Source organism: Brachyhypopomus gauderio, chromosome 1 (genome assembly GCF_052324685.1).
Source record: "Brachyhypopomus gauderio isolate BG-103 chromosome 1, BGAUD_0.2, whole genome shotgun sequence".
Lineage (NCBI taxonomy): Eukaryota > Metazoa > Chordata > Actinopteri > Gymnotiformes > Hypopomidae > Brachyhypopomus > Brachyhypopomus gauderio.
In genome coordinates this window covers 3,228,873-3,242,996 of record NC_135211.1, presented here as the reverse complement: position 1 = coordinate 3,242,996, position 14,124 = coordinate 3,228,873, and the positions used below count along the sequence as shown (strand labels likewise).

At 45.8% G+C, this 14,124-nt stretch overlaps 1 protein-coding gene across 4 annotated transcripts; it reads right to left on the bottom strand.

Moving 5' to 3' along the window:
* Window positions 1–1,428: 1,428 nt before the first annotated feature.
* On the bottom strand, window positions 1,429–12,274 carry gtpbp1l (GTP binding protein 1, like). 4 transcript variants are annotated; one of them, XM_077010582.1, is made up of 12 exons: window positions 12,138–12,274; window positions 10,877–11,492; window positions 10,167–10,278; window positions 9,850–10,030; window positions 8,980–9,328; window positions 8,711–8,834; window positions 8,372–8,486; window positions 7,666–7,810; window positions 7,086–7,452; window positions 6,650–6,828; window positions 4,822–4,938; window positions 1,430–4,008 (listed from the first exon to the last, which is right to left on the bottom strand). In XM_077010582.1, exons 2-12 carry the CDS (start codon window positions 11,003–11,005, stop codon window positions 3,895–3,897), a joined length of 1,932 nt encoding a protein of 643 aa, XP_076866697.1. In that variant the 5' UTR covers window positions 11,006–11,492; window positions 12,138–12,274; the 3' UTR covers window positions 1,430–3,894. The 4 variants fall into 4 exon arrangements, with proteins under 4 accessions (XP_076866734.1, XP_076866697.1, XP_076866620.1 ...); XM_077010619.1 differs by lacking the exon at window positions 10,877–11,492 and having other exon boundaries at window positions 1,429–4,008; window positions 12,138–12,268; XM_077010505.1 differs by lacking the exon at window positions 12,138–12,274 and having other exon boundaries at window positions 10,877–12,126.
* Window positions 12,275–14,124: the final 1,850 nt, after the last annotated feature.

Below are 14,124 nucleotides of genomic sequence, written 5' to 3'. Positions count from 1 at the left end.
GCGCAGAAAAGAAAGGAAAAACATTTACCTGACAAATTTTAATGTTGCATTGTGTTCCAGGTTTGAAAAGTGCTGGAATTTAGGCTAAAGTACTTGAAAATGCTTGAAATTGTAACTACTTTGTTTCACACCAAATATCTGTCTAACTGAACAATTCTCTTGTATTAGGTTAACAAATACGAGCCTCTTGTAATTCCAGGACGAAACATGAGAACGTGAAGACGTTAAGATTGGGCGTTTTGAAAATAAACAACCATTAAATAATGTGATAAAAAGCGAATTATTTTGAATCATTTCGAGTATAGGTATAAATATTTAACTTATTTAAGTTTATTGTGCTGGAAAATATTGAAATGGACCTTTAAAGTGATGTACAAGTGTTTGAATTCCACCTTATAAAGGTGTATGAATCCTGCAAACATGACTTTGTTTATTGCGCTGAAGCGCGGCGTGCGCGAAGTTACAAAAGTCTGCACGACCTCGCGAATCGACAGCACGTGAGGCCCTCGCGCACGAGTGGACCCACTGCGATTACGTCATTTTCGCCGCGCGGACCCTGCGCCGCGTCAAGTATAAACCAGTCAGCTGTCAGAAACAGCTTTGATGTGTGGCTATATTATATATTATATGACCTAACACAAGGACTGTCTGCTACAATCCTTAGATAGAGGTAAATAAAATGACGTAAACCGGGGGGGTTTAATATCACTTCTTAAAGTGATATTGTCAGCTGGACGGTGCCCTTATAAAGGACATAGGAATGTACCTCTATTCTCATGTATGGAAAACACAGGAACAAGAACCCTGTGGCTTTTGGAGAAATATAGGATTTCTCCTGATACGCTTAATTATATGATTTATGCCAACATCCATGAAGATATCTTCTGTTGCCCTTCCTGGCTTTAATAGGTGGTGGAAATCATCAGTAAGTGTTAATACTGAAAGCTGCGTTTGGAGCTTTCTGCTTCTCTCTTGTTGCTGGTGGACATGTAGAGGTCATGGGTCCTCAGTTAGGTGAGGGAACAACCCATGAACTACAGTTCCTCCACACACTGGTAAGATTATTGTTCATCTCCATATAGTGATCAGGGGTGTAGTGGGGGGGGTCGCCGACCCCACACTTATTTTAACTGGATGTTGCTCTTGCTGAGACCGTTACGTCAAACGGTGGGTTTGTACATGATGCGTTAGTAATTCGCCTCGCCACCCCCCCCCCCCCCCCCAACTGCTTACGATCGCACCCAACCCCCCCGACCCCCGCTATTTTTTTTGGACTACACCACTGATAGTGATCCATCAGTGTTATGGTTAGTAGGACCAGGTGAAAGATCTATGAAATGTGTCTACAGAACACTTCACATCAGTTGTGTGGTGCATACCCAATAATCATGCAAAACCATGAAACAATTAACATTTTTATTTAAAAGATACAAGATCAAAACTCTTCTTTTGTACATCATGTACATATGTTGGAGGTTTGGTGTGCAAAAAATATTTTTTAAATAATGAAATTTTGAAACCATGCACCACAAACCAAACCAGAAACGCAAACAGCCCGTCACTGTCCATATGAAACTCGTAACAGAAAAAGAAAAGGAAACATACTTTCGGCTTCCAACTAGTCATTAAAACTGAGGCAAAAGACAAAACTGACAATGGCACTTCTGATCAGTCCCTTTAGTGGGCATGTGAATATAAACGCCCAGTCCAGTTCCCATAACTTATAGGACTGCTCAAACTCTCACTGATAAAGATCAAAGATGATGTTCAGAGACATGAACACACACAAACCAGCAGTGCTCCCCAACACCATGTTGACTGAGCCAGAACTAACACTGACTGGCTGGTCAGGGAACCTGCACCGTTTGGATACGTCATCTGGACTTAAGGACTTGGTTTAAACTTTTATACATAATCACATAGAAATAATAAACAATTCTAATTTGAAAATCCTTATTGACAATGTGTTCTAGTCCAAAACTACGATTTATGTCCAGAAGACAAACTAAAAAGTCAATGTTAATGATCCACTAAAGAAAAATGTGAGAGTGGAACTCATGCCAGAGTGAACGACTGTCTGGCTTCTCCAATTTCCACAACAAATCAGTTCTGCATAAGGAACCCACGATAAAGGAACTGAGAGGACCAGAGTCCTTTTTTCAATGTTTACTAACTTAAAGGGAAAACTCTCGATATAAGCAGGGCTAGTTTGGGTCTGTACTCAGATGAATAATCCTGAAATAATCTCGACCTGCCTGCACTAAGGCTGTTAGACAAATACAAACACCAAAAATTAGGGATTACTGCCCTCGGCAAGGCACAGGGTAGACTTGAAAAAACAAATATAATCATTAAACGACTCTGTGGCAACCGTGAACAGATATTATTGCTTTTTCTTTTATAGGCACAAATTGTTATAGTACATTACAATTTCGCCACCTATCCAAAATTATTCATAATGCTGTTTACATCATTAAACAGAACGCTTTCTTTTAAAGCCCGTACCTCTAAAATCTGATACAAAAGCTGATCTTGTGAATATTCTACGCATTAAAGTCCAATGCTGCATATCAGTACCGCACGTCACACTGGCAGTGGCAAAGATAATCTTCACTGATTGGTGTTTGAACACCAGTTACCCGTTTTATATCACGGATGAACATTCATGATTGAGGACCCGTTCGATAGGGACTATTCCATGGAAATTCTTTAGTCCGGCATGGGTATTACTTTCCTGGAAAAATGTCACAAGGCCATGGCGTTGTAGGGTATGCCTGATGTGGCTCGTTAAATACTCGTTAAGGGCGAGTCAATTAGCTGACTAGTAGAATCGTTCATTGCACTGTCCCTCCAGGACTGCAGTTTGACCCTGCCAGACCAGTCTCTAAATCGTATTCTCTACACTAGGAAGACTTTCCAACAAATTAATGCGTCTGTGTTTTTTATTTTTATTTTTTGTGGTTTGTTTTCAGCTCCACTGAATATACGAGTGGAGAATAAATGTACTGCAGAAGCGGCATTTCTGCTCTCCACTGGAGGGTGGGGGTCGTCGGGTTCACGGAGGAGCAGCTGAGGAGAAGCGTGCCCCGCTCTCCACTCGGATCTCACGCCGGTCAGCAGGGGTGGTGCACGTTAACCCACAGGAGGCCAAAGGACCAGCGCAGGTTCACGGAATCAACCCGCTCTTTCCATCATGGGCTCCGGCAAGCGTCAGTGAAACGCTAACAAACGCTAAGGGGGAGGGGGAGGGGGGGTTCTGGAAAATGCAGATTGCAAACAAGGGTACGGATGAGAGGGTCTTAATTGGGTCCTTTGGGATGCACATTCGGATGCACGAAAAAAGAAGAAAGAAAGGAAGAACAAGAAAAAAAAAAAACGGCTGTTGCCGGAAGCTGATAATCTAGAGAAAGCCCCAGCGACTGGCGGAGGCACGGAGGAGAAACGCAAAGATGATGAAACGAATCAGCCAAACGTCTCTGGGGCGAATGAGGAAGGAAAACGCACGAGCTGACCGCGAAACCAGGACGAAGCGCCAGAAAGGATCGACTTATCCAGAGGTGAGGGCGGAGCCAGCCGGGAGTACCGGGAACACGCTGGGATACTTCCTTAGCCAGTTACAGGTGTGAACCGAGGGCGAGGACCATAGGTCCATATATTCCCTCGCCGGCACTCAGAACAAACATGTTAAGACGGGGTCAGGAAAAAAACTAGTGGCCTACTGGCGCCCCCTACAGTCACTGCAGAAAACTGCAGGAGGAGCTTCCATAAAGATGGAGAGAAGGAGAGGACAAATTGTAGTAGTAATAATGGAGCAGTAAAACAAAGAATGAGGAGAGGACGAGAAAAGAATGAAGGCTTGACGGACGGGTAAGATGGGCACAAGAGGTTTGGGGTTCAGCTGCTGACCACCCCGGCTGTAGGGGGCGCTGTGGTGCTGGGGCTGTTCAGGGTTGATCTGCCTTTGTGCCGCTGACCACGTCGCCGTGGACTGCTCGCCGTGGACCTGGGCTGGAGAAGACGAGAGAGAGAGAAGCTTTAGGACCCAACCTGAAAAACCATGCCAGCAAGGATCAGCCCTCACAGATCGCGAGGTTCAGAAGCACACACACACACACACACACACACACACACACACACACACACACACACACACACACACACACAAAATCTGATTAACTGCTCTGAACTCTTGTAGGTGTTGTTTGCAGTGTGAGTGTGAGTCAGAACTGCAAGGACAGTAAAAGGAGCCTAATCCAGTGTAATCTAATCCAGACTCTACCCAGCATTGATCACCTTACTGACACACACACACACACACACACACACACACACACACATCTTTATTGTGCACCTTGCTCTCTCTCTAGTATATATATATATATATATATGAACAGATATACACACAGTGTTAATGGATGCGGTAGTTTTAAGGTGGTATAAACAGAACAGAATGCGAGGATCAAGGGAGAATATGTGTTTGTAACGCAAACAACTGATGGAAATTTGTAACGCATGAGAGATGCATGTGTGTGAGGGACGCAACAACAGAATCAGCAAAACGGCTCCATTTATGATGAACCAAGCCGAAGTTCTCTTCTCCCCTACAAACGCTTGCACATCATTGGTTCTCGTCTCACTCATGGACACGTGTGTCCAAACTCTCGGCCTCACGAAAGCTGCTGAATGTCATAACATGCTAAAGCCCACTTTACAAACACCTTCAGGAAGACATTTAAACACACACCAGTGGCGTTTCCACAACACCACAGTAGGTTTAGTGCCAGAGGTGTGTGTGTAGTGCCAGCCGGTGTCTGGACGTGCCTGCTGTGGTGACTGCAGGCCACTTCCTGCAGACGCTGCCTCCCCATTGGCTGTCTCGCCCTGTGACCCGCCTTTCTTGGTGGGCTGTGATTTTGTCTGAGGCTTCGTATGGAGCAGCTGGAGGGAGACAGAAACTTTAGGTGAACGACAAACTCTAGAGCTTCTCCCAAACCCTACTCCAGAAGATCTATCGCTCTGCAGAATCTATGTTCAACAGTCAGATATGAGCAGGATTCAAGCGTACCAAATCACCAGGACGATTCTGTTCGTTAGAACTTGCAGGATAACAAGCTGTCTGCTCACGAATCTTCCAATTAATGCCAATAATAATAAACAATACACATTACAACAATGTAAACATGGCCATTATTAGGATGCTGTTAGATGAACCTTGTTAGCACAATGCTAACATACCCCCACAGGGTCATTAAGTGTATTTTTCAACGCAGCTCCAATAGTGTAGTGTAGTGTAGTGGCTCCCAGACAGAGTTGTATAGTAACGAAGTAGAACTACTTCACTACTGTACTTGAGTACTAAAATGCTGTATCTGTACTTTACTGGAGTATTATTTTTTTCTCCTACTTCCACTTTTACTTCACTACATATTTTCCATCAGTTTAATACTTTTACTCCGATACATTTTTTACGTGCTGTATAGTTACTCGTTACAATTATAAACATGTTAGCTGGCGCTGTCACCGGGTCAAGCGGTCAGGCTGTCTTATGAGAAAACTGCGCATGCTCCGGTCACGTCTCGTTAACTCTGCTGCTGCCTTTGCTGAACACTTGAGCTTCGTAATCTAGGTTCACTTGACACGCTGTTACTGCGGCAAGGGTCCGCGCGGCAAAAATGACGCAATCGCGGTGGCTCCGCCCATGCGCGTTAACCACGCATGCAGTCGCGTCGCGAGGTCGTGCACCTCTCGATTTTTGTGCGTGTGAAGTTACAAGGTGGAATTCATGCACTTGTACGGCACTTTGAAGGTCCATTTTCAGTATTTTCCAGCACCTTCAGCTTCATTTACATATTTATACAAATACACATATATTCGAAATTATTCCAAATAATTCGCTTTTTATCTCATTAAAAGAGATGGCACCGTGTTTGGTAACAGCAGAAGAGCGCAGTAAGCACTAGTTAGGTTAGATATCTTAGCTAACTAGCCTAATTATGTTCATGGCGTGCTGCAGAATTCACTTAACATTAGCTGGCAATAAAGGCGACGTGCTGACTAATCATGTGCCCATTTTATAGTGTAGTGTTTTTATAGGGTAAGGGCATTTATTGGGGGTAAACGCAGGGCAGTACGCTCACCCTTAGAATCCGACGGACGGATTTTACGTCCAAAATACACCTCGTTTTCTCAGCTAAATTATGGCGAATTTGTACTTTTGCGTCAAACCAACAACGTAGCGGGACATAGGTTATCTGTTTTTTGTGTACGAAGTGTTAACCCCAGTTTTTTAAGTACATACAGAACACTTGTATTTGTGATCTTTGACATCTTTGATTTGTAAGTGATATATAAAAACAATTGATAATCAAACTTTGATGGCTTTCTTTAATTAATTCAAAACACAATACTTGTACTTTTTACTTTCAGTACTTGAGTAATAAATTTTAGACTAAACTACTTGCAATACTCAAGTACAAAAAATGCTGAATACTTCTGTACTTCCACTTAAGTCAAGTTTTTAAAGAACACTTCAACTTCTACTCAAGTAAATGTTTTGATAGAGTACTTGTACTTTTACTCAAGTATGGGTCTCGAATACTTTATACAACACTGCTCCCAGGTTGACCTTTGCCCCCCCGGGACCCCTGACCTTGGTGATGGAGCCGACGGCTTTGGTGCGTCCCTCTCTGAAGACCAGCCTCTGGTCCACATGCAGGTACTCCGGGGTCTTTATGAACCGGAAGTGGACCGAAGCTTTGTCCCCGGTCCGTAAACAGTCCTTGTTCATAGACAGGATGGTGGCGGTCTGTCTTATGCTGCCACAGTGGACTGAGGGGGAGGAAAGAAACAGATTGAGCGAAGACTGGACACACACACACACACACACACACACACACACACACACACACACTCTCTCTGATCATTTCTGTGAAAAGTGTGAACACGAGCACACAGACAACACAAGAATCTACAAAGGGAATCCGAGTCAAATCACCGACTCCATAATACCTGCATGACACACGGCTGCTGTTCGTCTGTGTCTTATCTGTGAATGATTGAAGGTTTTATATGATGCTTGCTCTCACCCATGGCCTGGTATCTGGGCCATATTGTGGTCGGATGATGCAGGACAAGAACGTCAGCCTCAAACTCCCATGATGCCTGTGGGTTGAGGCGGGGTGAGACCATGGCCATGCCCTTCCTAATGGCCGAGCGCTTGATCTTCTTCAGGGCGAAGGAGGCCGTGTGCCCCCCGCACACCTCCTTCACGGGCATACGCTTGCGGTGGATGGATTTGACGGAGATGGGGACGAAGGTCCCTACAGGGTCGGGGCCGAGCAGCAGCGTGTCGTTCGCGCGTATCCATCCGCGTAAAGTAGTCCCCGACACAACTGTGCCCACGCCCTGAGAGTGAGTCAGCAGAAATGAGATGAGAGCCACCTGCAAACAGAACTGGGAGGCAATTTAACAGCTGATCAATTTAAAACTGTGTGTCTGGTGTTATTGTGTGTGTCTTACTCTGTAGAAGGTGTTATTGTGAGTGTGTGTGTGTGTGTGTGTGCACACGCCTCGCTGTCTCACTCATTCAGGTGTTATTGTGAGTGTGTGTGTGTGTGTGTCTCCGTTCCTTTACTAGGTGTTGTTTCATGCGTGCGTGCCCCTTACCGGTACGGAGTACGTGTCATCCATTTGAAACTCTGCTGGTTCATCGTCTCTGAATGTGGTTCGTGAGGAAAGTAAGTTGAGGAACATCTTCAGAAGGTCCATGTTCTCCCCCGTCACATTGGAGATCTGAAAGATAGGACACATTCTACACACACACACACACACACACACGATGTTGTACTGTACTGACAGATTACTGTACCAGTACTACACGTGTTGTGATACGTTTTCAGTGTGTTGGCATTACAAACGCAACGATCCTTTGTTCAGATAAGTACATTTTCCACAGTTCTCTCTTCTAACTGCTCCTTTTCTGTCTGTCTTTCTCTTTTTTTCTGGCAGGCATTAACAGCTATTCAGTCTAGACTGCAAATAAATGGTGTGCATCACAGGTCCACAAAAAACCCAAAAACAGATGAGCGGAGAGATATGTGGGGGCGCCGGGTCTCTCTCTGAATGGCTGGGGTTACAGGGAGGCGCCTCGCTTTGTTGCCGGCAGAGCTGAGAACGCAGGAGACAAAGGAGACGCACCTGGGGGGGTGGGGGGGGGGCACATCTGTTTACGTGAGCGGCCAGTCGCTCTGCCATAGCCGTGACGACCAGGCTGTCAGCATTAACCTGAAGGACAAAGAGGGGAGGCGGGGGGGGGGGGGGGGTGCTATGGCGGGCTGAGAATAAGGGGGGGCAGACAGACTGTGCGTTTTACCTTTCTGAGCTGAAGTTTAAGGCTGTGACAATGACATCATCTTTGTTTTGAACGAGAACTGGAATTTTTCTGCAGCCTGGAGACTTCAATAACCTTTGTAACAACCTAAGGGTCTCTGTAACACACACACACACACACACACACAGGCACAACCTTGAACCAAGAATGAACAATGTAGGCAAAATATTCAATAGCATTTTGTCGTCTAACCAGTACTGGCGCTTTAAGTAACTCTAGAAATATGTGTTCAAAGTCCTGGACGGACGTTACTCACTCTACCCTCTAACACGAAGGCATGTCGCTGAAGGACGTCTACTAACATCCGTAGCGGTCTGGTACCTTGCAAGATGTTGGCAGGACACATGTCAATTTTAGTGACCACGACGAACACAGGCACGCTGAGGGCCAGGGCCAGACCCAGGTGCTCCTTGGTCATCCCCACGATACCTGCATTACTGCCCACCTGTGGAGAGGGCGAGAGGGAAACCTGCAAACTCCACACCCACTCAAACAGCCCCTCAACAGGCTCAGTACTACTGTGAGTGGAATGAGCGTGCCGTCTTCTCCCCGCCCCCGTCCCCGCCCCCGTCCCCGCCCCCGTCCCTCACCATCAGCATACAAAAGTCGGGCAGGTGGCCGGTCATGCCGAACACCGTGGTCTTCAGGTACTTCTCGTGGCCGGCCAGGTCGATGAAGGTCACCACCTTGGACGACCTCTCGCAGATCTCGGTCCAGTCCAGGCCGCCCCCGTGGCCGTGGGGCCGGTTGACCACGCAGCCATGCCGGTCGAAGCCCAGGATGTTGTTGCCCACGCTGCTGGTGCGGCCGCTCTCCGCCTCGTGCTTGTGACGAAAGAGCTTCTGTCGTGCGAAGCCACGCCCGTTATCCAGCTCCCCGTGCGTGAGCACGCCCAGCAGGGTGCTCTTACCAGCGTCCACGTTACCCACCACCGCCACCCTGATGTGAGCACGCACACACACACACACACACACACACACACACACACTTCATCGAGTATACTTCCTCCAACAACTAATTACACTGCGACCTGCTCTAGAGTCATTAAGCTCCCTTCCGTTCTCCAGTCAGGTTGTGAAATGATTCAGCGCGTCTGGAACCGCGAGCGAACTCTGAATACGACCCATTTGCCCCTTTTAAGCGTGACCTGTTTCTTTTAACCCGAGGGCAGGAGCCTTAATGCGCTGTAATATTCCGAAAATTGTGTCTGCCGGGTGTGAAGAACAATACTGTCTTATGATTACACCGCTACGCATCACTACGGGACGCCCTGCAATATATTAAAAACACAACAGTGACCCTTTAATGTGCTATAAACTGAAAATGTCTTGTGCTATTTTGCCAGAATTATTTACACTTAATGGATTATGTAAATGCTGTGATTTTTCTCTCCAGAAGAGTGTCTTTTTCACCCAGGCACTCTGCTGTCTCAAAGGTGCGGGGGCGGGTCCTGGCGCTACCTCACTTCCAGGAAGTCGCTTTCGGCCACCCTGCGGCGGATCAGGTATTCCCGCACGCCGCCCGAGCCCTCTCGCCGGTCCCGCAGCAGGACGAGATCCGCCTCCAGCTGATCGCACAAGGAGCACACCGTGGCCACGGACGCTTCCATGTCCTTATCGTCCAGCCCGTGATCGCCCCCATCTGAGAGAGAGAGGGAGAGAGAGAGAGAGAGAGAGAGAGAGAGAGGATGTCAAAGTTCATCACTCAAACGGTCTCGCCCCACCCCAGGGGCGTGCCCCTCACCTGCCGTCCCCCCAAGCGTGGCCCCGCCCCTCACCTGAGCAGGCTCCCACCACGTAGATGGTCTCTCCTGAACCTTCGTCCATCCTGGCACGCAGCTGTCTGAGCAGAAGATCGTACTGTTCTCCCGTAGGGCTAACCAGCGCCAGCTGAACACACACACACACACACACACACACACACACACACACACACACACAGGACACGTGCTGGTTTAGTGTGTCCATACACCCAAACACCTTGGTTAACACTCACTGTAATGGCCTGTTTGAATCAGTGTTACTGGTGTTGTGTTTCATTTACATTCTCCAAATGTGGCATCACTGTAGTAGTAATGAGGAATAATTATAGTGGTGTCACTGTATGTTTGTCTTCCAACAATCAAATATCAAAACTATATGTAATAATTTGACGCAAACTGGAGTATTTGCTGCATCTTTGTGTTAATATCAGTATTTTTAAATACCAGATTTGCTTCTGTCGTCACTACTGTCTAACTTTACATTTTCAGTCACGAAAATAAACGAATCACATCAGAATTTACTGGATTCGCAGCGTTTACGTTTTTGCTCCGGTTTAAACTGGAGGAGTTTTAAATGCACGTTAAACGCGTTTCAGGTGGTTGACCCACACGGTGGAGGGCTGAGGCGGGTGTGAGCCGGAGCCTGGTGGGTCTCCTCCACCCGTCCACACTGCGGTACTAGAACACCCTCCCGGGCCCGCTGTGTACCAGGAGGGCCTCGCTACCTTGCCGGTCACATCCAGGGCCTCTCCGCCGCGGCTCTGCCCTTCCTCGTCGCCTGGTCCCGGCTCCGGCGCGAACATACAGGCGGGCACTACGGGGTCTGTCCCGGGAGAGACACCCGCCGCCGCCATGTCCGACTGGGAGCCGCTGATATGATCCGGTGGCTTATCGACGTTTGTCGAAAACGACTTTAACACGCCCCCAAAAACAGCGCTGTTGCCCCTAAATAAGGGCTTTTGTCCCTAAATAAGCGCTGTTGCCCCTAAATAAGGACTTGTTGCCCCTCAAACAGCGCTGTTGCCCCTAAATAAGGGTTTTTGCCCCAAAAAACAGCGCTGTTGCCCCTCTCTCCCCTCAGGCCGCCCGCTATGCTAACAACGCTAAGTAGAAACTGCTGGGACACACTGTACTAGAAGCAGCAGTTATTTCACTTTGGCAACTTGAAATAAATGAGAATATATAAACCTAATATATTTGGATTTGTTTTGTTTTGGGGGTTTTTGTCTGTAATGAACACTGGGGCTTTAGTTCACATGACTTTAATGAACACTGGGGCTTTAGTTCACATGACTTTAAGGACGGCATTTCGGATTTCGGAGTTTTAGGTGGAAAGTTTTCCTGAAAACAAACGTAATTTGCAAAGCAGAATTTAATTATCACATAAGTAATTCATCTTTGACGTATCACCTCAAAACACTCTAACGAAATGGTCCGTTTGTTTAATCTTTTCTTGTTCTTTAAAATTTGCACAGTTGGTGTTGACTTTGTCTGAAATTCATCTAGCACATAGATCACAAGAGATAATCTGAGGTAAAAGTTGAAAAAGGATTAAATCAAACAAACATTCATATGAATATAACATGTCTTATGGTGATTATTTTATTTTACATTTAAATATATATTACTAAAATTATCAGTCTCAAGAAGGAAAATCTGATTCATCGCGATTAATCACAGCATATAGTGTGATTACTTAGTTATTTTTTTATATAATTAGTTAATTGTATAAATTGTTGGTTGGTGTCAACCAAATAGCCTTTGCTATCGGAAAAAAATTACAAGACAGCAGGACACACCGAAACGCCTGGGACAATAAGGAGATTTCTTAGACTGAAATAAAAAAATACTGTAGAAGACCACCTTAAGAATGTAAAAGATCTGAAGAGCATAAACCACAGGTGAACGTGGATAAAGGAGGCCAGAATAGCTCATACGGTGAAGTGACTAAAATACAACATTAGAAACATAAACCGTATAACGTACCAAAGTGGAAGGAGAAATGTGTTGACAGATAAGATCCCAGTTAACAGATACTACAGTAATGAAAAAAATAAAACCTGAATCACACTCTCCATTTCTTGAAGAATGTGTTTTCCTTCTTTCCGCATAGCACACGTGAGACTTGGATGTAGAGATTACAATAATCTTATTAAAATAAGTATTGCACTGAAATGGAATGGCCGTCAGAGAACCTCCTAAATAGTCTAATCCTGAAAGCTTCAGCACGATTGAAATACGTTGTATTACCTTTTGAAGCCACAAGATGGCAATATTGTACCGTATACCGAATCAATACCGGCAGAACCAGCGTTCTTTTACCGGGTTGGGAATAAACCAATTCACCTTTTATGCGTGAGCCACTTCTAATGTGATTTTGTTAATTACCACTGCACCGTGTATTGTGTCGATAGCAATATAGGAAAATATGTGTTCCACGCTTTCAAAGCTAAATTAAAAATCAAAACAAATCTCATTATATTTATATTACAATAAATGAACTGAACCAAAGGTGTAACAAACCTCCCCCGGAGTGTAATACCGTTCAGCTGTCAGGTTGCAACAGCTATGCTAGATTCTGACAGTGCTAAAGGAAGTGTAACTGTGCATGTAGTTGACACTGAGATCAGGTGTGAATGAATTCTGATGCTGTTTTAAAATGAAGTGTGTCTAAATCCTGGTGGCATTTTAAAATGTAGTGTGAATGAATTATGGTGCTGTTTTCAAAGGTGATGTGTCTGAATCTTGCTGCCATCGTTGCTTCTCCTTCAACCACAGCAAGCACTCGATCATTTATCAGCCTGAGAGAGAGCCAGGGTTGCCTGAGACATCGGGTGGGTGGACAGAAGAGCCACGAACATCCACCACACACACTCACACACTGAGGCAGTCCAATCAGTGTGTATGAACTCACCCAGACCTTTGTCATGGCTGTCATGTCTCTGTATAAGACATCGTGCTATGAGGATGACACCCAACCCAGTGGAGAGGAGCTGAAACTGCGAGTGTGTGTGTGTGTGTGTTTCTGAGCACGTCTGAGAACGTCATCACAGATGGGGGAGACGTACGCCCCAGCCAGCCAGAGGAAAGGTGCTGGCGTTCTGAAGGATAACCGAAACGTTACATCCTAATGCAGATAAGAGCAGTCATTATTCGCCACATCACACTTTACCAGACCTTTATATTCCTCTTAGAGGACAGACACACCTATAGCCCGGCTTTTGCCATTGCTTTGAAAACTACATTTTGTGTTTGACAGACCCTAATGACAACAGTATGCTAAAAACAGTAGGATTTCTTAGACTAATAATCTTTTTCAATTGCAGTTAGCTGGAATTACTTGGCTATTGCAGGACATATTCTGTGCTAGCACTATACGGTGTATAGATACTAAAATATTTGTAATGTTTGAGAATGGGGGTGGAGACGGGGGTGGAGTGTGTGGGGCAGAGACACACCCCTGGCGTGTTTGGTTTCTGCCCATGAGGGCTACAGTACCACAGGGGGGCCCGCAAGTGTATCACCCTTTTAAGAGTCTAGCACTAAGAACAAGCCTTTCCATTGGACACAGGGTCTACATTAAGAATGGTGTGTGTGAGAGGGGAGGACAGCAGGAGTAATCTCTCTGCCTCACCTGCTATACATATACACTATACTGCCAAAAGTATTCGTTCACCTTCCCTGACTCACATATGAGCTTGTGACATCCCATTCCTAATCCATAGGGTTCAATATGACGTTGGTCCACCCTTTGCAGATAGAACAGCTTCGACTCTTCTGGGAAGGCTGGCCACAAGGTTTAGGGGTGTGTTTATTGGTATTTTTGACCATTCTTCCAGAAAAGCATTTGTGAGGTCACATACTGATGTTGGACGAGAAGGCCTGGCTCTCAGTCTCCGCTCTAATTCATCCCAAAGTTGTTCTATCAGGTTGAGGTCAGAACTCTGTGCAGGCCAGTCAAGTTATTCCACAC